General features: G+C 44.4%; 1 protein-coding gene across 5 annotated transcripts in view; it reads left to right on the top strand.

The window, feature by feature from the left end:
* RC3H1 (ring finger and CCCH-type domains 1) overlaps positions 1-22,275 on the top strand; it is an 86,967-nt gene that overhangs the window by 26,041 nt on the left and 38,651 nt on the right. For all 5 annotated transcript variants that reach the window (XR_012906052.2, XM_075936937.2, XM_075936939.2 and 2 more), the window contains exons 2-4: positions 7,604-7,968; positions 19,698-19,818; positions 20,235-20,474. Coding sequence is in view for 4 of the 5 variants with exons in the window: in XM_075936937.2 (XP_075793052.1) it covers positions 7,738-7,968; positions 19,698-19,818; positions 20,235-20,474 (592 nt within the window). In the remaining variant the exon portion in view is untranslated. The remainder of the gene's footprint in view (positions 1-7,603; positions 7,969-19,697; positions 19,819-20,234; positions 20,475-22,275) is intronic.

The raw sequence follows: 22,275 nt of genomic DNA on the forward strand, positions 1-22,275 counted from the left end.
ACCTCCCCCCCCCCCCCCACACACACACACAAACATTCTGCAGGGTAGAATTTCCCCCATACACACCCACACACTAGAACCACATACAATTATTTAAAAAAATAAAGTTCATGTCATGGACTCTATTTTTAGGTCTCTAGTCGCACTTCATTCCTATAGTTGAAATATTGGGAATCAAGCCATAAATTGTTGAAGCATTCTAGGGTCTTTGGCATCTGCTTATGTTTAGGCAGGGTCCAAGTTAAGATGAATAAATGGGTGGCAAATTTTGCTGGGGTGTGATTAGTAACAAAGACTAGGAAGAACTGATACATTTTAGTAAAAAGTGGTAATTGGACAAGAAAGCAGGGTGATTTCATGCTAGATGGGAGCAAATCGCTGTATACCAGAAGGACTAACTTGAAGCAATGCATATCCAATTGACTTATAAATCTGTTGAAACCTCTGTCAGTTATCTTAGACATTCTTAGTGGAGCATCCACCCAGTGGCCAAAACTAAATAATTCAGATATTATGTATTACTAACGAATAGACAAAGATATTATACTGTTTATAGTTGTACTTTCTACACTGGAAAGGTAGTCTTACGCTCTGAACATTGAATTGTTTTATTTGCTTCATTTTAAGGGACCCAGCAAAATATGGAAAAGATTCAGAAGAGGGCAACAAAAACTATGGTAGAAGAGGCTATGGAGACCTCCCTATTAACGATTGAGATAATTATTATTAAGACTGAGCGGAAGATTATTTAGTTTGGAAAGGAAAAAAATTATCAAAATGTTGGACACGGTATATAAAGATTAAGCAGTTGATAGCTGCAGATGATAAGTAATATTATCTGGAGGCACAGCCAGGAATCCAGGAGGCATGCTGTAAATGCCACTAACTCAGAGCCAAACAGTCAGAGTATAGAATAATGTGATTTGAGTGGAGGTACTAAATGAAAGTACTGACCTATTCAACCATCTTTTTATGCTGGGCTGCTGTCTTCTTTTCATTTGAGTCTAATATCCCTAAGTAAATGTAGTCGTGGGGGGTCAAAGGAACCTCCTGTCCTTCGATCCACCCATGTCATCCTCTTATAAGGGTTGCACCTATTCTACCCTTTCATTCAGTTTTACTTTTAAACTCTGATGTGGAAGCATGAAGCAGAACAGAATTTCCTTTTATTCATAGTGGGTTCTGGTTTAAGAAAGATGGTATGAGGTGAGTCAGTGAGGGCAGGACAGACACACACAGGTGTTGAGCCCTGATCATCAATGAAGTAACATTGCATTTAAGTTTAAGAGCAAGTTTGGGGGCTGGTGGGGGAAGAAGACAGTTAAGACCATGAACGTTACTCGCTAGGAATCCCCTTACTCCCAAATGAAAGACCAGCCACCAGAGGATTGCTAAGTGAACTACCTCTAGCTCTTCTCAGCTACTGAGAGGATCACTGATGTGCGACCTTCCAGGGAGGGTGGAGTGAGTAGAGGCAGAACTCAACTTTACGCCATTCAAGCTAGGAATGGCATTTACAACACTTACTATAAATTGACATCCTGTTTTGACTTCTGACGTTGGTTTCAACTTTGATACTCAGTCCTGTGTGTTTTAGATCTAGGTTCCAAATTACGAGGTTTCGACTTAATATGCAGTTTTCAGAAACCCACTGTGTTGTAAGTCCAAGGACTGCCTGGAGTCCTGGATATGGCACAGTGATGAGAATAACTCTAATAACTGACTAGCTCTCTCCAGTTCTTGCATTCGGTTGAACATGAATTTTGGTCTGAAATCCATTTTGTAGTTTGTTATTAGGGGTGTCAAATCCTATTAAAGTTAACTGGTATGTTTGACCAGTTAACTAGGATCCCACGGTGGGGACTGCTCCAGCCTGGCCAGGCCTGCTGTGGTGGGGGCTGCTTCGGGTGGGCTGAGCTGGGCCCGCTACACCATGGGCAGGGAGCTGCTCTTGGCAGGCTGGGCTGCCAGTTACCCATTTAAAACCCTATTTCTTATATGCACTGCTTAAAGTCCTAGTCTCCTGTTACCTGACCACAAGTAATCTGAATAGTGGTAAGGCACCTGAAGAGAAACTGGCAGAAATAAGACACTGAAAATAAGGGTGGTGGGTGAAGAGAACTGATGAAATCCATAGAGTGGGAAGGTTGTGAAAGAAGTCACCACATTGATTTTTAGCAGGGAGCTGGAATATGAATTTTCTTCAAGGGTTTCTATGCATTTCCAGGTACAAAATTCAGTGCCTCTGGCCTCTTGCTGTAGAATTGCATAGAAAAATAGTATCCTTGGGGGAGTCAGTGCTTTACCCCTGTGCTGACCTAGTTGAGTCTGTAAAAGGGGGAACATCCCCAGCCACCTTAGTTCCTTTACCACAGAGAACTTACAGAACTACCTGATATTCTGTACAGACTAACTTAGCTACCCCCTGAAGTACCTGATATTCATGAGCTAACTATAGAGTCTTGTTGAACTTGACTGTATTGTAAAGGGACCCTTTACTTCAGGTTACCTCTGAAGCTATGGTAAGCCCCAGAGTCTCATGTGGAGTTCAAAAGATGGGCACCTTGTTCATCTGTATGTTCCGAGATAGATAACAGTATTAAATGTCTTGGGCATCTGAGAGAAACCGGTATCATCTCCCAGTGCATGATGCCTGTTCCTTTATTTCTTGACAAAGAAGAATAAACATGCACTTGGCTTTCTTAAGCCTTCAACCTGCTGTTTTCATTCCTACTTCTAGAGCTTAAGACCAGTCTCTGTTCTGAGGTCTTCTGCAAAGAGACCTGAGACATGCCCCGTTGCCCCAGTCTTGGTGCTGCTATTGATGATGTTGGGCCCAAGAAATCTCTCTAAGACAAGAGATGGCTGGGGTGAGGCTTCCAACCTAACACCATCTGATGGGTAGCTCCTTCCCCCCAAAAAGTCTCCTACATGTTGCAATTGGCCAAAAAGGTTGTTCCGTGTCATTAGAATTGAGAGCGCTTTGTGCTGTAAGTGCGATGCAAGGCTCCTTAGTTTCGGTTGATCCAGTTTTTCAGGGTGGGTTGATTTTAAATGAAAGCAACTTCAATCACCCATTTTAATAATGATTTAAGCCAGCAAGAAGAAATACTTGATTAAAATCAGTGCTTTAAATCTTATTTTGCCTTGGTGCTTCAGCTGTTTTCCTGGGGGAACTGTAGGGGCAGTCCCAGAAGGAGGAGGGTGTGCCTCCAGCCAGCCCCCTTCACCTGCCTGGTGATTCTGTCTGATAAAACCATACAGGAAAGAGAAACAATCCCATTCCGGGTACGTCCCATATAATATCTACTACATGGTATTAGATTTTACATACTTTTTGTCTTGCTTCCTGCTTCGTTCAGAATCTTAAAACATAGTGATACCCTACAACAGTGGTTCCCAACCGCTGGTCCACGGCCCAGTGGTGGGCCGCGAACCACTGGCTGCCGGGCCATGGCACGCGTGAGGGGCCGGCTTGTCCTTCCCGCCCCTGTTTCCAGCCAAGCCACCTCCCAGTCCCAAGGGTCAGGGCTGCCTGCTGTAAGGGAGCCCAGGGCTCGAGCTCGTGGTCTGTGTGAGTGGGCCACAGGGCTGTGGGTGCTGCCTGTGCCAGGAGGGCAGGCGGGGAAGGAGGCTGAGCTTTCTCAGAAGCACTTCTACTTCCTGGTCAAGGTGTGCTGTGCCCCCAGGGTTCCGTGCAGGATGTGTCAGGGCGGTAGCCCCTTCTGAGGCTCCCCATTTGGGTTTCCCTTCCCCCAGCTCTTAGCGCAGCACCGTGGTGGTGTGGCCACTGCTGTGGACCATGATTAAGGACCCGTCAGGCTCTGGCAAGGGCACCCTCTCCTCCTTCATCATCAAGCACTTCGCCCAGAAGACCTCTCCACCTGTTCCAGGACAACATGCAGAGAAGGACAGAGCAGGGGTAGATGGGGGGGGGATAAGGAGGGGGCAGCTGAAATGGCCCTCATGGGGGTGGTTGAACTGGCATGGGGAGGATCTGAAGTGTAGTGAGAGCCTGCCCACCCCCGGACCTGGCTGTGGCAGTGCTTCTGCCCCTGCCAGCACAGAAGGGCTCAAAGCTACACTGTGTGTGACAGCCATGCTCCTGAATGACACAGATGTTGTCACAGCTTTTTGAGTAAGGGGAGGGCAATGTCCTGCTGTACCCTTGTCCCATAGCTTAGACCTGAACTCTCCCTTCAGGGGCCGTCTAGGCCCCTTGCTCGTCTGAGATGGGTAATTCAGACTAGCTTGTGGTTTGAGGACAGTGTCCCTCCTTGGCCCTTCCCATTCATTATCACGTAACATTCCCATGGCAACAGTGACTAGTCATGCTTCACAGGGAAAACTAACGGTATTATTATTAGAAGCATTGTTAGCTGTCCTTCAATTCCCTTTTCTAGCTGGCATCATGTACTCCGCTAGTTATCTGCGCAAACTGATCCGTTGCAACGACATGTATTGTGTGCGTACATATGCGATGTAAAATAACCCGTGACCTCTTACAATTAATTGCCATAATGAATAGGCAATTAAAACATTACTGGTCCACCAAAAGTTTGTGACTGGGTTTGCCGGTCTGCGGCATAAAAATAGTTGGGAACCATTGTCCTTCAAAAGCTTGTTTGGCTACCTAAGAGTAGTGCTACTTCTGATGTCTGAGACAGATGTAGAAACAAATGATAGGAAGCAAATCCCCTGTGATGTTTATGGTTGGTTTGTATGTTTCACTTGACTCAAATTTTCTCACTCCATAGGCTGGCCAGGTTTAGGAGTTTGGCATGGGTTAAGTCTCCAACTAGCACCTTGTGGTAGTCCATAACAGCTTCCTTAGCAGACGTAGTGTTGATTCCAATTCACTTTCCTCCTTAGCTGGCAAGATAATGGCCACACACGTGTGGAGAAAAATGTGGGCTGAACACAGTTGTTAAACTTCTGTTTTGTTTCGGTCAGAGTGCTTGGAGTGGTGTGATAGCTGATCCAGTCTTCATCTGGGTTGCTGGTAAAGTCTTGGTGGCCATTGTTTAACTGGTAACTTTCTTTGATCACGTAGGATACAATAATTGCCCTAAACTCTAGCACACTAGCTTAACCAGGTTTTTCAGACTAAATATTTTGGTGACTTATAGGTGCATTAGGGGTTCCTCTGATTAAAACAGAGAATGATATGTCTCCCATTTAAAACTATGTTTTTAAATTAAAATGCCCAACCTACTAATGTTTGACAAATGGCTGCTATTCTGCATGCATAAAACTTTCTATTTGAATATATTATAGCAAACAAATACGCACTTTTCTGATTAAAGGGAAAACCAGTTCCATTAGGAAATGATGTTCAAAGTTCCAAGGAGCAATTATAAAGTGGGAGAGCAAGAGGGAAAAATATGTCTATAAAAATATTAGAGTTGTATAGAACAGACACACAAAGTTCTTACTTAAAATCCTTCTTAGAATAGAACTAAATCCATGTGGACGCACTGGCTTTTGCTAACTTTTAATATAAGGTTCATTTTTAGACAGAAGGCATTTGTACTATCTCATTTACAGTGCTCTTTCTGTTTTAAAGATCTTACTCTACTTTTAATACACTTCGACCTCTTTAATCCAGCACCCTGAGAAACAGGGTATGAGGGATTAAAGACTTTTTCCTGGCCAGAGAGGACACTGCGGGGTCTGGGTGATGAGGGTGAGGCACTTACCTTGCACCCTGCTCCCGAGGGCACATGTGGCTCTGTTCCCCCCCACTGCTCTCAGGCAGTCTTCCCCCCCCCCCCACTGCTATGGGTCAGTGCATGGTCATTCCCCCAGCAGAGGGGAGGAGGAAGAGCAGTGGGACACAGAGCTGCTGCCTCCTCTGTATCACAGGTGTTCCCAGATTAGGGACACCTGAAGTATGGTGGGTCAAGTATAATTAATTCTTACACATCTTTAGTCTGTTACCCTGTTTCTCATGCTATACATGATGTGGTTTTGTTTATTTTCATTTATTTGCAGCAAGCGGATGTTTTATCTTGTGCTTCCTTACACTTAACATTCATTTCCTCTTTGGGCATTCAGTTCATGCTCTGATGTAACAGAACCTAGTAATAAAGACTTTCAGGTTGTAGTCCCTTGAAATATTTAAATGGAATCAGTCAGAACAGTAGGAAATATCTCTGCTGCGTTTCTTTGAAATATAGAAAGGCCATATATTATGGCAACAGTTCTTCAACCAAGAAGGCTTGGATGCGCCTCTCTTGAAACTAGTTGCTGCCGCTCATTGTGGTCTGGAATTGGCTTCCTGAAGAATTCTCTTCTCACTGCCTCTCGGGATTTAGTTGATTTGGTTCCCAAGATCAGGGACCCAAAATGAGGATACCCTTATTTGCAGCATATTGTGCCTTCATTCATCTGTAGAATGATGGTGCTTCAGTATCTTCTAAAGACCAAGGGGTTTTCTCCAAATCCATGCAGTAAGGTATCATGTATGCATTCAATGAACAAATTAGGCAGCAGTGTTCTCACTTTTTTTGTCTGCAGTACTTATTCCACTTCCCAAAAATGAATTTTGTCGTGGAGAAAGTGTATAAGGTTGATCTTGCAGCAAAAATAAAAATGAGATACCCAGACAGAAATCTACATTGTATTCCTGATGACAAGTGGAGTGATGGGCATGCAAGATAGATATGCATTTTGACTTGGCTCTTAATTTTTTTCTTGTTCTGTAGAATCTTCTTGATTTCCTTGGTCATATATCAGAAGTCTAGCTTGGAATTACATAAGTCTGTATATTTATAATATCACTAAACTATGTATTCTAGGATCTGTTCAGTGGATTGGGAAGCATCAAGATAACTTCATGGTGGGAAGGGGGAACATTTATTGCTTTTTGTGTTTTAATTTCTGGGCTGAATGCTGCTTGGAAACCTGTAATTTAACATTTTCTGCTTTGGCCTTGTAGCTCATCTTATAAAGGAAAATTATTTTTGAAAACAAGATTCTATGCACATCTGATATTTGGGTCATATCATTAGTGTAAGCTGTGTTCTCATTTCTTAGGTCGTTGAATTAGTTTGTGCCTTGTCCTATTTTCTAGATGTACATGTAACACTGCTATTTTTTGCACTTGCATTTTATGCATGATCCCAAGCCAGTTGAACTTCATGAGAGCCATTCCACTGACTTCAAAGGGATTGGGATCAAGCCCAGTGTAAAACATTGTATCAGTTATCTAAAGGTGTGTTTTAAAATCATAAACCAGTGGAAATCTTTGTTGGTGTTTATTTGATTAACCTGATTCATATTGATTTGCTCAGCTTGTTTTTCGTGACCTTATGTTTCTTTGCAAATATCCAGCTTGTTAACATCATTGTAAAATAGATCATTATTCCCATTTTTTCAATTATGTAAAAAAAAGAGAGATTTGTGTGACTTGGCCAAGGTCAAGACAAAGCTGTCAGTTTAACAGAGATCCTTACCCAAAGTCCACTGTTCTAAATTTTAGATTGCGCTGCCTTTAGTAACTGGGCCAGTCCCTCTTCAAGAATTAGATTAATAACCTCATGGGCTTAAAATACTTGTTGCGATAGAGAGCAAACTTGATGTTTCTTCTTTTTTCTTCCAGGTTATGTTTCATACTCTGTTCTGGCTGTCTGTACTTACAGAAGATATTTAAAAACAAACTTTTTTTTTCAAAGATTTTGATTCCAGTGGAATCTGTGCTTTAGATTTTTGTCTTGTGAATTAACTTCTGAAGCAATGCCTGTACAAGCTCCACAGTGGACGGATTTTCTCTCCTGCCCAATTTGCACACAGACATTCGACGAAACGATCCGGAAGCCCATCAGCTTGGGCTGCGGCCACACCGTCTGCAAGATGTGCCTCAACAAACTCCACCGAAAGGCATGCCCGTTTGACCAGACCACTATCAGTACAGACATCGATCTCCTCCCTGTGAACTCCGCCTTGTTGCAGCTAGTGGGTGCTCAGGTAACGATGCACTTTGTTTTGTTCTTCTGTTACTTCTGTTAGTTTTTCCTTGCGTGTTTTTTTTGTTTGTTTGTTTTGTTTTTTAAAGGTGAGAACAAGTGAATGAAAACTGTGGGGCTGCTAATGGTGGCTAGATGGATGTGGAGAAGACAAACACCTGTGTGAATTTCACCAGTTGTAGCTTTTGGGCCTGCAAGGGGCTGAGGCAGTATTACTTACAGCAGTAGTTCTTATCCTTATTCCACCTGGGGCGTAAGTCATTCCTGACTTCTTTCCATGGCTAACAAGTCCATTAAGCTTCTGATTATGAAGTATTTTGGGATAAGGATCATTTCAGAAACTGGTTTCTGAGTGGTGAGTCAGGGTAGAGGGGAAGGAAGGGTCTGGATGAATGTTGCAGGCAGCAAATGTTGAGGATAGTTAGGAGATGGTCTTCCTCTTCAGTTTTGCTATCCACCCATTTCTTATTACTGCTTAGGAGGTGCTAGAAATATTGCACGCTAAGGCAAGAGGAGAGGAGATGCAGTTTTGACTGTGTAGAATGATTATTTTATTTTTGTTTTGTGCTGATGAGCTGCATTGCAGGTGAAGGGAATAGATTGCTCCTTTTCACTAACTGCTGCCATGTACTAGACTCCATGGGATTTTGTTTTTCTTTTATTTTCTTAGCTAGTGTATTCTCTTACGGGTGTCCTGTTAGTCACACTGAAAGACTAAAACTTATACCAATATTGGCCAAATATCTGAGTTTATGATGTGTATAAGTATTCACTATGATGACTCTCTTAGGGAGTGCTGTTGCGCAAATCAAGGCTGGTATAAAAGAGTGGGAAATATAGTGAATGCTACTTTCAAGTTTTCATCTTTCCATTGGTCTAGAAAACTAGCACTTGAGGATGAAGTAGACTTCACAAGGTAGAGTTTTAACATGACTTCTGTTGCTGGCTATTGCCATGTGTGTCGGGAGGCTTTCAGGTGAATTGATCAGAGGCTATGTCTTCACTTCCCGGAAAATTGATGCTGTGGTGGTCGATCTTCCAGAATTTGATTTAGCGGGTCTAGTAGAGACTTGCAAAATCGAACGCCATGGGTGTCCCTGTCAACACCAGCACTCCAACTCCTCACGAGGAGTTAACAGAAGTCGACAGGAGCATTTCTCCTATCAACCTCCTGCTGAGGAGACGGTGTGGAAGGTTGAATTAAGGTATATTGACTCCAACTACACAATTAATGTATCTGGAGTTGCATATCTTAATTTGACCTTCCAGGTAAGTATAAACCAGGCCAGAGAATAAAGGAAAAGGTGGTGGTGGTGGTTGTTTTGTTTGGTGGTGGTTGGGTGTGGTTTTTTGTTTGTTTGTATGTATGCTTGTTTTTAAGAGAAGAACACTACAATCATAGAATCATAGGACTGGAAGGGACCTCGAGAGGTCATCGAGTCCAGCCCCCCGCCCTCAAGGCAGGACCAAGCTCCGTCTACACCATCCCTGACAGATGTCTGTCTATCCTGTTCTTAAATATCTCCAGAGAGGGAGATTCCACCACCTCCCTTGGCAATTTATTCCAATATTTGACCACCCTGACAGTTAGGAATTTTTTCCTAATGTCCAATCTAAACCTCCCCTGCTGCACTTTAAGCCCATTACTCCTTGTCCTGTCCTCAGAAACCAAGAGGAACAAATTTTCGCCTTCCTCCTTGTGACACCCTTTTAGATATTTGAAAACCGCTATCATGTCCCCCCCTTAATCTTCTTTTTTTCAAACTAAACAAGCCCAGTTCATGAAGCCTGGCTTCATAGGTCATGTTCTCTAGACCTTTAATCATTCTTGTCGCTCTTCTCTGTACCCTTTCCAATTTCTCCACATCTTTCTTGAAATGTGGCGCCCAGAACTGGACACAGTACTCCAGCTGAGGCCTAACTAGTGCAGAGTAGAGCGGCAGAATGACTTCACGAGTTTTGCTTACAACACACCTGTTGATGCAACCTAGAATCATATTTGCTTTTTTTGCAACAGCATCACACTTTTGACTCATATTCAACTTGTGGTTCACTATGACCCCTAGATCCCTTTCCGCCATGCTCCTTCCTAGACAGTCTCTTCCCATCTTGTATGTATGGAACTGATTGTTCCTTCCTAAGTGGAGCACTTTGCATTTCTCTTTATTAAACTTCATCCTGTTTACCTCTGACCATTTCTGTAACTTGCTAAGGTCATTTTGAATTATGTCCCTATCCTCCAAAGAAGTTGCAAGCCCACCCAGTTTGGTATCAGCTGCAAACTTAATAAGCGTACTCTCTATCCCAATATCTACATAATTTATGAAGATATTGAACAGTACGGGTCCCAAAACAGACCCTTGCGGAACTCCACTTGTTATCCCTTTCCAGCAGGATTTAGCACCATTAACAACAACTCTCTGACTACGGTTATCCAGCCAATTATGCACCCACCTTATCGTGGCCCTATATAAGTTATATTTGCCTAGTTTATCAATAAGAATATCATGCGAGACCGTATCAAATGCCTTACTAAAGTCTAGGTATATGACATCCACCGCTTCTCCCTTATCCACAAGGCTCGTGCTTTATTTTAAATCCTTCCCCAAAAATAAAATCCTTTTTAATGAGATGGAAAATCGCAGTATCCTGACCACTTATTTATTAAAGATTCCATGGCAGTCATTGCTAAATATAGGGACTCATAGCTGCATTTGAATGCATTATTGCTGTATAGTTTGACTTGCATGAGGTGTTCAGAAAGGAAGGATGGTCTTATGGCTAAGGCACTAAATTGGGGTTAAATTTCTGGCTCTGTTTGTGATTTTGGGCAATTGGTTTAATTTCTCTGAGCTCCTGTTCCCTACTTGTAAATAACACAGAGAACATCATCCTCTCCATCTCTTTTTAGATAGATCTTGCTCTGAAGAGCTCTCAATCTTGCACCATACATATTTACAGTGCCTGGCACTATGTAATCTTGGTTGGGGCTTTCACCATTATTGTAATACAAAAGGTGTCCTTAATGTTTGTCCTGATCATCAGGGAAAGCTACCACTTTGCCCTAGTTTTTCTCAAACACACGGCACGGTGCCTATTTGGAGGGAGAAAGGCATTTGAGAGAGGCTTACAACTACTTCGAGCTCTTTTGTAGTGAGTGTATTTTCTCTTTGGCACATCTCCACAAAACTGAGCTGGGATCAACAAAACGTGATTATGAAGTATGTCACTCAGCTACAGTATTGCCAGCCTTCATAATCTTAACACTACTCTGCTTTGGCTTCCACTTCCCAGTAACACTAGAGCAGTACGTCCAAGTTTCAGTCTTTGTACCTCTAATAGCGCTAGCCTTAAAAAGAGAAGCATGAAATCCAAAAACTGAAGTTTAATAGTAGAAGGAAATGATGCATTATACGCTTAAAACTTGTATTCTGAGGGACAGGAGCTCCTCCTACCTTCAGAGTAGTAGTTTTGTAAGGGTTTACCCTTATAAAAATGTATAACTGTTTATTTTCTGGGGTTCATTCCTGCGTGTTTTTTAAAACAATGAATTTATGAAACAAAACTATTTTAAAAGGAGTAGAAGTAATGACAGAACTTGCTTAAAACAAATAGGTCACATTAGCTTGTTTGGTGTCCGGGCATCATTGGTGAAGTAAGCAAAACTGTGTGTGGGAATATTGTGGTAGCTGCTACAGATGCAGTGCAGGCGTTAAAAGCACTTTCTGTGGTAGCTGTGCTTTTGTGGTGATGGGCAGCATAGATTGGTTTAAAAACATAAAGAAGAAATTCTTAAGGTGATCAAAGTGGTTTAGTTAAGTATCCCTTGACTGCTTACTCTGATTGGCCATTTTAAATATTTACCGGACAGGTCTTTTGAGGTTGCATGGTCGCAGCTTTGACATCCAATCTCTCTGCCCTCCTGCCTTTTTCTGTGACACATGAAACTGCAGTGTGCACATTCCAAACAGATTACATCAAATGGCGAAAGTCAACTAGTATCCACATATCAAGCTTTAGGTTTGTTCAGTTCAGTTCCAGATGGGCTAAATATAGTTCCCAGCACTACATTTAGCAGGAATTAATATGACCACATAGCAGATGGGATACTGGTAAGGGATAGTTTTCTTTTCCAGATCAATCCCCAACCTTCTCTGGAGGTGGATTTTTTTTTTTCTAGTGGCTTGAGTTAAATGAAGCAGGCTGGGTCAGAAAAATGAAATTGTGTGAGAATGTAAAACTCAGTTTCCACAAGGCCTGTGGAAGACAGTACACAGAGCTTTGTACCCTCTGAGTTAAGAATGAAGCGTAGTAAGAGCTTTACTGAATGCAGTTTTCAGTATTCTTTTTAAACGCAAATACTGAAACACATACATGCCAAATCAAAGTACAGAAATATTTAGAGGAGAAATGTGCTGCTAGAGATAGGTGCCTTCATACTGGAGGAGTACCATTGAAATTCATCATTAAGAGGGAATTCCGTGCTGAGTAGCACTGCCTAGCATATTTCAGGAACTTAAAGCATTGAGCAGGGTTTCTTGCCATGAAACAAAATGTGCATCTCTTTTAAAGAAGAAAGGACTCAGGAGAGAGAGTGACATATTTGTGCCTTTGCTTAAAGTGTCATTGCACAGAAAAAATATATATATATTGTTTTAATATGACCCCTACAGAAACATTCAGGGAGGCATGACAGGGCCCAGGCCAGCCCCGTGACGACTGGGCAGCACTCCCTCTCAGTCTGTCAGCCTGTGGCTCCTTTCCTGGCTCCAGACCTGCTGCCAGCCTCCGCCACCTTACTTCTGTCTGCCAGCCCTCCAGACCTGGAGCAGGGCCATATCTCTGGGAAGGGCAGGAGGGAGAGAAGACCAGACAGGGATAAATAGGCTGGGGCTGGCAGTTGGGAACCTGCTACACTCCTTAATCCCTGGGGGGTTATGGACTGCAGTAAGTGTGGGGGGGGAGGGGGAGGGAAGGGTGTCTGTCCAGGAAAAGTTTGGAGACCACTGCTGTAAAGAATGAGCCTGGTGCCTCTCCCCCCAAAGCAAAAGGTTAATTAACAATTCAGATTCATGTAATGCAGGGGTTCCCAAACTTTTCATTGTTTCACCCGGCTGCATCCGCTGCCCAACCCGGGCCAGAGCTTGGGGGACCTGGTGCCACATGGATACTCCGGGAGCCCGGAACATCTGGCTGCATCCTAAGCCCTGGCCCAGGCTGGGCAGGGGGGACCTGGTGTCCCATGGGCATTCTGGGAGGCAGAAGCAGATTGGGGGTAGGGTATCTGGCTAGGAGGGAGGGTGCAAGGAGGGGACTTGGGTAGGAGTTGGACCTCCCTGGTCTGGCACCCTCTGGACCTGACTGGTCCCAGATGAGGGATTTTTTTGGACCAGGGGAGGTCAGGCTCCCGGTCCCCCCACCCCCACCCCACTAGGCTTCTTTGCACCTCCCTCCCCTGCAACCGAACTGAGCTGCCCACCCCTGCTGGTTCCCTGCACCACCCCCAAACCATCCCCCACAATCCAAGGGAGTCCAGCATCAGTTCCCTGCAGCCCCTCACAGCCCAGCTGATCTGCCCTTCTGTTCTCTCTGCCTTCCCCCATCCACCTCAGCCCAGTTGAGCCCTGCACTGGTTCCCGTTCCCTGCATGCTTCCCCCACAGCACAGCTGAGCCCTGTTTCCCTGCACCTCCCCCAAACCCCGCAGAACTGCTGAGCACAGCTCTGATTTCCTGCCCCTCCCTCTCAAGTCTAACCCGGGGTTCCCGGCAGCTCCCTCCTCCTGCAGCCAAACTGAGCTCTGAGCTCTGCACCTCCCTCCACCCCCATAGCCCAGCCCAGCACCCTGTACCTCCCCATTCCTGCAGCCTAGCACCCTGCACCTCTTCACTCTCACAGCCCAGCTGAGCTCCGTTTCCCTGAACCTTCCCCCAAACCGTGCAGACTTGCTGAGCCCAGTGCTGATTCCCTCCCTCTCCCTCCCCTTGCGTCCAGCGCCGGGTTCCTGGCACCTCCCTCCTACTGCAGCCCAAGTGAGCCTAGAACCCCGCATTCCCCCACCCCTCCGTATCCCAGCCAGCTGCTCCCCCCCCTTGCTACACCTCTGCCGGGAGCCTGGAACATCCAGCTGCATGCTCAGCCCGACCCAGGGTTTGGGGGACCCGGTGCCGCACAGGCACTCCAGGAGCCCGGAACACCCCGGCAGCCACACTGATGCCCGGTAATTTTTTCCCGCATACTAGTACTGGGCCGTGGCCCATAGTTTGGGAAACACAGGTCTAATGGCTTTGAGATGTATACTTAGCGTTCTTCTTCTGTCCCCACTCCGTATATTTTATAACCAGCTTCTGCCTGCAATTGCAGTTGCTTATACTAATGGGCTGCATTCTAGTGTCATCCTCAGTATTATTCATCATAGGGGAAGATGCATGGATAATAAAGGCACATTTAAAACACCAAAATATGCTTGAGATTTTTTTTTTGCTTGCCTCTCCTCACGCTAACTGGCCGTTGCGCAGGACTAAAGAATTACACCAGACTAGTTTGCACTGTGAGCCCTACTGGGTTTGGGGAGGGGATGAGGAAATGAGGTGGTAGAGTGTTGTGATGAAGATGAAAATAAAAAAGTAACACTTCAGCACTAATCTGTTTTGAGGATCTCAAAGTGCTTTGCTGGCACTGACGGAAGACAAGGTGTCAGTCACTTTGTGAGCAAAGTGGAGAATTGCTGATTTTGCTGATAGGGGAACTCTGGGGATCAGTGACTTACTAAGGTCACGCAGCAGGTCTCTGGCAGAGCCAAGAATAAAACCCAGATTTGCCATGCACCAAGTGAACCACAAGACTATCCCTTCTCCCTGTTCTTTACCATTTTCAGGTCCAATAATGTAAAAACAAACCAACATGGAATCAACATCCTGTTGCTAGTAAAAGGGCAAATCATTTGTAAAAATTTGTTGACACATGTCATCGTTTATCTTTTCAAGTGGAACAATTACGCGTGTATGTTTTGTTCTCCTGAAGAGAAGAGCCCTTGATACCACACGATAAAGATCTGTAATACTTCACTCATGCACATTGCTTGCTCAGACCTGACGGGAGACACTTAGAGTAGATCCCTATTGGAAAACTTATTTTGGAATAGCTGTTGTCTCTCAGGAGTGTGAAAAATCCACACCCCTTGAGAGAGGTAGCTATGCCAACCTAACCCTCCATGTGAGACTGGGGTAGGTGGGCAAAATAATTCTTCCATCGACCCAGCTGCCACCTCTCAGTGAGGTAGTTGAACTACAGTGATGGGAGCGGTCTCCAACCTTTTTAAGCACAAGATGGCTTTTTGACTGGAAGTGCAATCCAGGATCTACCTCAGACCCAAGTACCCTAGCCCCACCTCCTTCGTGCCCCTTCTCTGAGGCCCTGCCCCTGCTTGCTCCATCCTCTCACTCTCACCAGGCTGGGGCAGGGAGTTGGGGTGCAGGGGAGCTCCAACTGGGCACCACTTACCTCAGGTGGCTCCTGGGTGGTGGTGCAGTGGGACCAAGGCAGGCTCACCCTAGCACTCCCAAAGCAGCCAGCCAACTCTCTCCATCCCTAGCCCTGTTGTGCCCCCTTGGGATCTTTGGAGATAGGAAGCAGAGTGGGAGAGGGGGTAACCCCGTATCAGCCTCCCCCCCGCTCCTGCCCAACAAGCTGGCGTCTCCCAAGGGGCAGCTCCAAGGTAGGGGATGTTAAATATCGGTTAATTGAATAGTCAATTAACCTCATGAATTCTTATTGGTTGCTCAATTATTCTATAGTGCCCAGGGACGAGGCTGGCAGCCAGTGTGCCCCCTGCCACTCTGCACTGCTGCCTCTGTATGGGGTGCCAGGTGGGAGCTGGACCACGAGGGGAGCCAGTTTAAAAACCAGCTCCCCTCATGGACCGGCTGCCTGCTGCCCTATGGTGCTGCCTCTGATACAGCCCCTGTCCCGGGTGGGGTCTGAGCTTCCAGACCCAGTGCAAGCCAGAACTGAGCCAGGTTACTGACCAGCCTGCTAAAAAACGTACTGGCAGGGGGTGGGGTAATGTGAGCAATCTATAGCATTAACGGATATGCTTTTGCTTAACTACACTGATACATCCCTACTGCAAGGCAGGTGCAGCAGAGCAGTGGGGGAAGGAGCAGTTAGTGCCAGTGCTTGATAGTCTTCTGGCCAGACCTGTTGGATCGCCTGTTAGAGGATCCAAGATCCACCAGTAGCTCCCCCTCTACCGGATGGTGATCACTGCAGTAGGGAATGTGTCCACTGAGGCAAGCAGTACTGCTGTAGCTGTGTAAGTGGATGTTGGGGTGTCAGTGTGGTCATTTACACAATTAACCAATAAGCCTGGGCTCATCGGTTAATCCTAATGATTACACACAACCCCCCCCCCCTTGCTGCCTCTGTATTCTGCCCCCTTCCCACAGATGCAGTAGCATGGCTGAGGCAGGTGGGAGCTGGTGTTTGGGGGGGAGCCAGAATGCGCTCCCATGGAGCCACCTGCCCCTGTGCTTTTGCCTCTGCAGTGCAGGGCGTGAGAGAGACAGGTGGGAGCTGGTAGTACATGGGGGAAGCTGGCTTAAAAGCCGGAGTCCTGGCTCCTGCCCTCCCCACCCCCCGGGTATAATGTGTAACCTCTGAAAAATTCTGCCATTACATGTTTACAAAAATGTTTGCTAACATCCTGCATGTAGACTTGCCCAAATTCAGGTTTCCCTCTGCAGGGGGGCGTTACGCTATATGTCAAGCTGCCAGGTTCTCTCCCCTTTCACAGTTACTTCACAAAAAGTAACATTGAAAAAAGGTTCTGTACATTTCAAGCTGAGCTTCCTAGTGGGAAGGGGAGAAACCAAGAGGTTGAACTTCTAAGTATCACTTAAAACATCTTGGATTTAGAATTGTTCGTTGTGTAGCTTGATTAGCCTGTGGGTAGCTTTTTTTAATATTGTTTTGTGTGTGTGTTCTGTTTGTTGCTGGGAGGGGAGAGAGTTTGTTGGTTGGTTGCCCACACAGTGCTGGTCTCTCTCACTAAGCTAGTTCTGCTGTGTGTAGCATAATTCCTAACCAGTGCTGTGAATGCATGCTAAATCTACCCTGATGCACGGTATAAATCCAGTGCTGACCACTGCGTTCTTGTCTCTCTCAAATTCCAAGCCATCTTTCTGCTAAATGTAATGTTGTTGTCTTTCATGCTGTTCCATAGTCCCTAGACTGAGTGAAGCAGAGTTAAATGGAAACTTGCACATGGTAATCTTACAGCAAAGATTCTGTAGAGTGCTAGCCTCAGCAGAAATGTAGATAGATACACATGGTCAGACCCAGACGTGTTCTGTTTGTGTACTTTCCCAGGCAGAAGCAGGTGGTAACAATGATAAGAGGCTTTGTGAGGGAAGCATAATGCTAGAATGGGGGCTAATAGGGATGTAAAGTTCCATTTCAGTGGTTAACCGGCTAAGCCTTAAGTTTAACTGGTTGACCGATTAAACAGGGGATGGGGTACAAGGACTCATCCAGCCAGGTTAGAGCACCCCTGCCTGCGGCAGGCCCCTGGGAGCTGGAGACGGTTAACCACTAACATCCCTGGATGGGTAATATTGAAGGTATTGGTTAAATAGATATCTGGAGATTTGAGAGAGTCAATTTGAGATGGCTCTTACTGTAGCTTTTTTGGCAGTGACCACTGACTAAACTAGTAAAACATTTCATCCTAAAGCCCTCTTTCACTCAGATATGAAGGAAATTCTGAGAGAGTTATGATTTAAGAGTCTTGCTGGGAGGGGAGGAGGTAGATGGCCGTTCCTCCGACTATTACTACTCTACTGGAAGCCTGGCGGCCCCCTTGATCTCCTGCCAGGATTGAACTTCCCTTTAAGATTTAACTTGTCTTCTCAAGTATGTGCAGATGGGCGTTGTGGGGGCAGAATGTGATTCTTAACCTGATATGGACAAGATGACACTGTTCTACATAAGCTAGGTTTGAGTAATAGTAGTTCAGCTTGTACTCACTTTTATTTTAACTGACAACAATTAATGCATTGTAAATGTTGTGTAACTTAATATGTTTTAAAGCAAATGCAAAATTTTAAGGTGAAAACACACAGAGTACGTTGATTTTAACGTTTCTGGAAGTGAGTATGATTATATACTGAAATTTCATTCAGGTTTAAAGATCCTCTCCAATAGACAAACCGTATCAAAACCAGGCAAAAATGTCAGTGTCCTTAGATGGTTTTAATTTCTGATGAATTATCAGAAAAAATTAAATGAATGCCATTCCTAATGATTTAATACCCAGTAGGTGTTAGTTGTGGCTTTTTGTTGTTCAGACTAATAACCAGTGTTCCCTGTAAGCTGAGCACTTGTGCAGCCACCAAATGCTGCCCAGCTGATCAGCAAAGCACTCATAGATGGCAGCATGTTTCTACTGGTGGTGCACACCTGTACATGCCTCAGTGCACATACCAAAAACTATTCTGCACATGGCTGGAAAAAATTACAGGGAGCATTACTAATAACGTACGCTGTGCTCTGTGTGCGCGCGCATGCACACACAGCACAAATCACTAGTTGTTTACCAAGTGTGGCCTGATTTGCTATTGTTGTCTTCCTAAACTAAAAATGGTAAGTCAGTGGTTCTCAGACAGGGATACATGTACCCCTGGGGTATTCAGAGATCTTCCAAGGGTAGCATCAACTCATGTTTTACAATGTGCAACATAAAAAGCACGAGGCCAATCAGTCAATACAAACTGAAAATGTCATACAGACAATGACTTGTTTAAATATATAGATTACACTAGAATGTAGGTACAATATTTAAATTTCAACTGATTTATTTTATAATTATATGGTAAAATGAGAAAGTAAGCAATTTTTCAGGAAGTGTGCTATTACTCTTATGTCTGGTTTTTGTAAGCGAGCAGTTTTTTTAAGTGAGGTGAAACCTTGGGTGCACAAGAGAAATCAGACTCCCGTAGGGGGTTTAGAAGTCTGCAAAGGTAGAAAGTCACTTCCTTCCGTAATCCATGTTAGGGGAGGAAACTAAGCAATTACATGGGGCAGTTTCTGTACTTCATTCTAGGCACAAGTCTATTGTGCTGTGTAGCAGTCGGACTATTCACTTTTCTATAGAAAATCTTAGAGCAGCCAAGTCATCCTCAGTGCAGATCTGCACATACCTGCAAACCATAAACCCCCCTGGCAGGTCTAATTTGAGGCTTATCCTTTCTAAACAATATATTTTGTTAGCATCAAAAACTGATCACCTGTACATATGAAATCACTAATCAGTTGCTTTAATATCTCATACATGGGATGGTTCCAATAAACTATAAGTATTCTGTTTTTTATCATTTCAACTACTAAATCAAAATGCTTGGACCTTGATTTGTGCCCCAAGGTCACTAAAGTACCCTTTTGCTGTCTTATACAACTAACTACATAAAGAGAAACTGTTAGACTTGTTAGCATCACCACACAATGTGTTTGGCATCAAACAGTTTTTAAAAGCGTCAGGCTGAGAGAACTTTTCAGGTGTTAAGAATACTATGGATGAAGTGAAATGTCAAGGGTTGCAGAACTGGAGCACATTGACAAGCTGTTGTGGAAAGTTTGGGTGAGTGGGTGTGAGAGAGAACATTTGACATGAAAGTTTGGTATGGTGTTTGTGTGCACACTGCAGTGTGTAAGTTTACCTGTTGTTTGTTTTCAGGTTCCTGAGCAGCAGCCAATTACTTTGTGCAGTGGAGCAGAAGATACCAAGCATTATGAGGAGGCCAAGAAATGTGTGGAAGAACTGGCATTGTACCTCAAACCACTCAGCAGTGCGAGAGGCAAGTCCTGCACTGCCCTATTTCCTTACTTTATCACTGCTTTTAAAACATCCATCAAAATTAGGAATGTGGCTGGTAAGGATATTACATTTAGATTAATCAACTACTCGAATAGTTGATGTAATTTGCAAGTCTCCTGGTAAAGGTACAAGCCGCACTAACGTGATCTAATGAATGGATTTTTTTTTTTCAAGCACTACCTGAAACACATCTTTTAAAGTTCACAGTGCATTGTTGTCAGGTTTGGATGTCTTGATCAGTGCACTAAAATGACATGCAGCAGGAACTGGTTTGCCCTTTCAGCAGCTTCCAAAGAATAGAAGTTGAAAGTTGACTTTGCTAGAGGAGTGCATTTAGATAATCATGTTAAAGGAGAAATTTGTCTCACTGTCTTTTTGTATGCTTTTGTTCTGAAGGTGTGGGTCTCAACAGTACCACCCAGAGTGTGCTAAGTCGCCCCATGCAGAGGAAGCTTGTGACATTAGTTCACTGCCAGCTAGTGGAGGAAGAAGGGCGAATCAGGGCCATGCGTGCAGCACGGTCATTGGGTGAAAGAACAGTCACAGAGCTCATTCTTCAACATCAAAATCCTCAGCAACTCTCTTCCAACCTCTGGGCTGCAGTGAGAGCCAGGGGTTGCCAGTTCCTTGGGCCAGGTACGTACCCAAGGAGATCAGTGAGATCACTAGTTCTGCTGAAGAACAGGATTCAGAGACTGGAGAATGAAAGATGGCTGGAAATTGAACAGTGGCTTCTCCTCAGATAATTTGCCATAGGCCTTCTGATGTATTAATACTCTGAACTACTTTTAGAGCTTCCTGTGCCTTGTTATTTTGCAAAGCCGCCCAAAAATCGGATGTCCTTAGTTGCTGATGCAAACAGCCAAGACTGAGTATTTTGACTCAGGTTTAAATCAGCGATTTTTAAAATCCCTAATGAAATGATGGTTTAAATCAGCAAGAGAAAACCTTCACAGAAGGGATTGATTTTTGCATTTGTACTTTAGGATAAAGAAAAAGAGAGGTGGTAACTATTAAAACACATTGATTTGCGACTAAATAGGGTGTATACACTAAATTTAGTACTTTTTAATAGCCAGGAGAATACACACATCTGTGCATGGCTATATGAGGAATTACAGCTAAGGTTAAGATTTTTGTCAAGATTATTTGTAGTAAGTCATGGGCAATAAACAAATTCATGGAAGCCCATGACCTGTCTGGCTCTAAAAATAATTGAGGTGGAGGTTATTTCTCAGCTGCTAGTAAACTTGTCAGTTAAATAAACTGAAATCAAAATAGTCTCGCTATACCTGCAGACGAGGCTATTGCTGTCAGAAGCTGAGCTAATACTTCAGCTGTCTGCACAGACACAGAGCTTGTTCAGTATGCCCTGGTTTCTTAGCCAAGAGAAATTCAGTGCTTTGACATTCTTTAAAACTTTGACCACAAGCATTTAACAATTGGATTTTTAAAAATTGAATATGCCTTAATTGTGACAGTGGAGTCAATTTAGGCACTATTATAGGCTCTCATAAATTAAAACTTTATTTTAAATAAATTTTATTTTGAAAAGGGAGGAAATGAATTTAATTTACATTTTAAAATCTATTTTGATCCATCCTGGTTTGTGTCTGTTTGTTGTTGCATTGGGAGAACATACCCTTAGTTAGGAGTAAGGGTGTAACAGTATAGTCGATTAACCAATTAGCGAAAGCGTATAGGTTAATGCTATAGACTGCATGCATTTCTCTCCCCCTCTCCCGGCTCAGTTCTGGCTCATGCTGGGTCCGGGACCGACCCCCATTTCAGCTCTGCATTTCAAGTGTAGAAAGAGCCAAGCTGGCAGGCAGCCCAGTTTGGTTCTGCCTCGTGCCAGGTCCGGGAGCTCAGATCCCCACCAGACAGGGACTGCTGCCACCCTGCGCTGCTGCCTCTTTCTCGGAAGCAGCAGCACAGGATGACAGGCAGCCGGTCAGTGAGGGGGAGCTAGTTTTTAAACTGGCTCCCCTCACAGACCAGCTCCTGCCTGGCACACCATGCTGCTGCCTCTGATACGTAGGCTGCCAGCCCCGTCCCCAGGAACTATAGAATAGTCAACTGACTGATAAGAATTAATGAGGTTACTCGACTATTTACTTAACCGATATTTAACATCCCTAGTTAGGAGAGCGTGGTATTTAGGAGGAGTGGATACAAATTTTCTTACCTTGCCCTGACTTTTGTGCGTGCTCAGCCTTTCCCTGAAAATTGGAGATTCTTTTCCCTCCAAATCCCCTAAAAAAGAGAGGACTGGGCACACTATCTCCATGGCACAGACAGGCTAGGGATTTGTACTGCAGCAGAGTGGGAGGCCGTTGGGAAGCTCAGGTAGCTGGCTTGCTTATTGCTGTTCAGCTACCCCATGATGGCTGTAACAACTTCTCCCCACTTCAATGAACGTGCTTTCTCTCTCTGC

Source organism: Pelodiscus sinensis, chromosome 9, assembly GCF_052426305.1.
Source record: "Pelodiscus sinensis isolate ZL-2025 chromosome 9, ASM5242630v1, whole genome shotgun sequence".
NCBI classification, from domain to species: Eukaryota; Metazoa; Chordata; order Testudines; family Trionychidae; genus Pelodiscus; species Pelodiscus sinensis.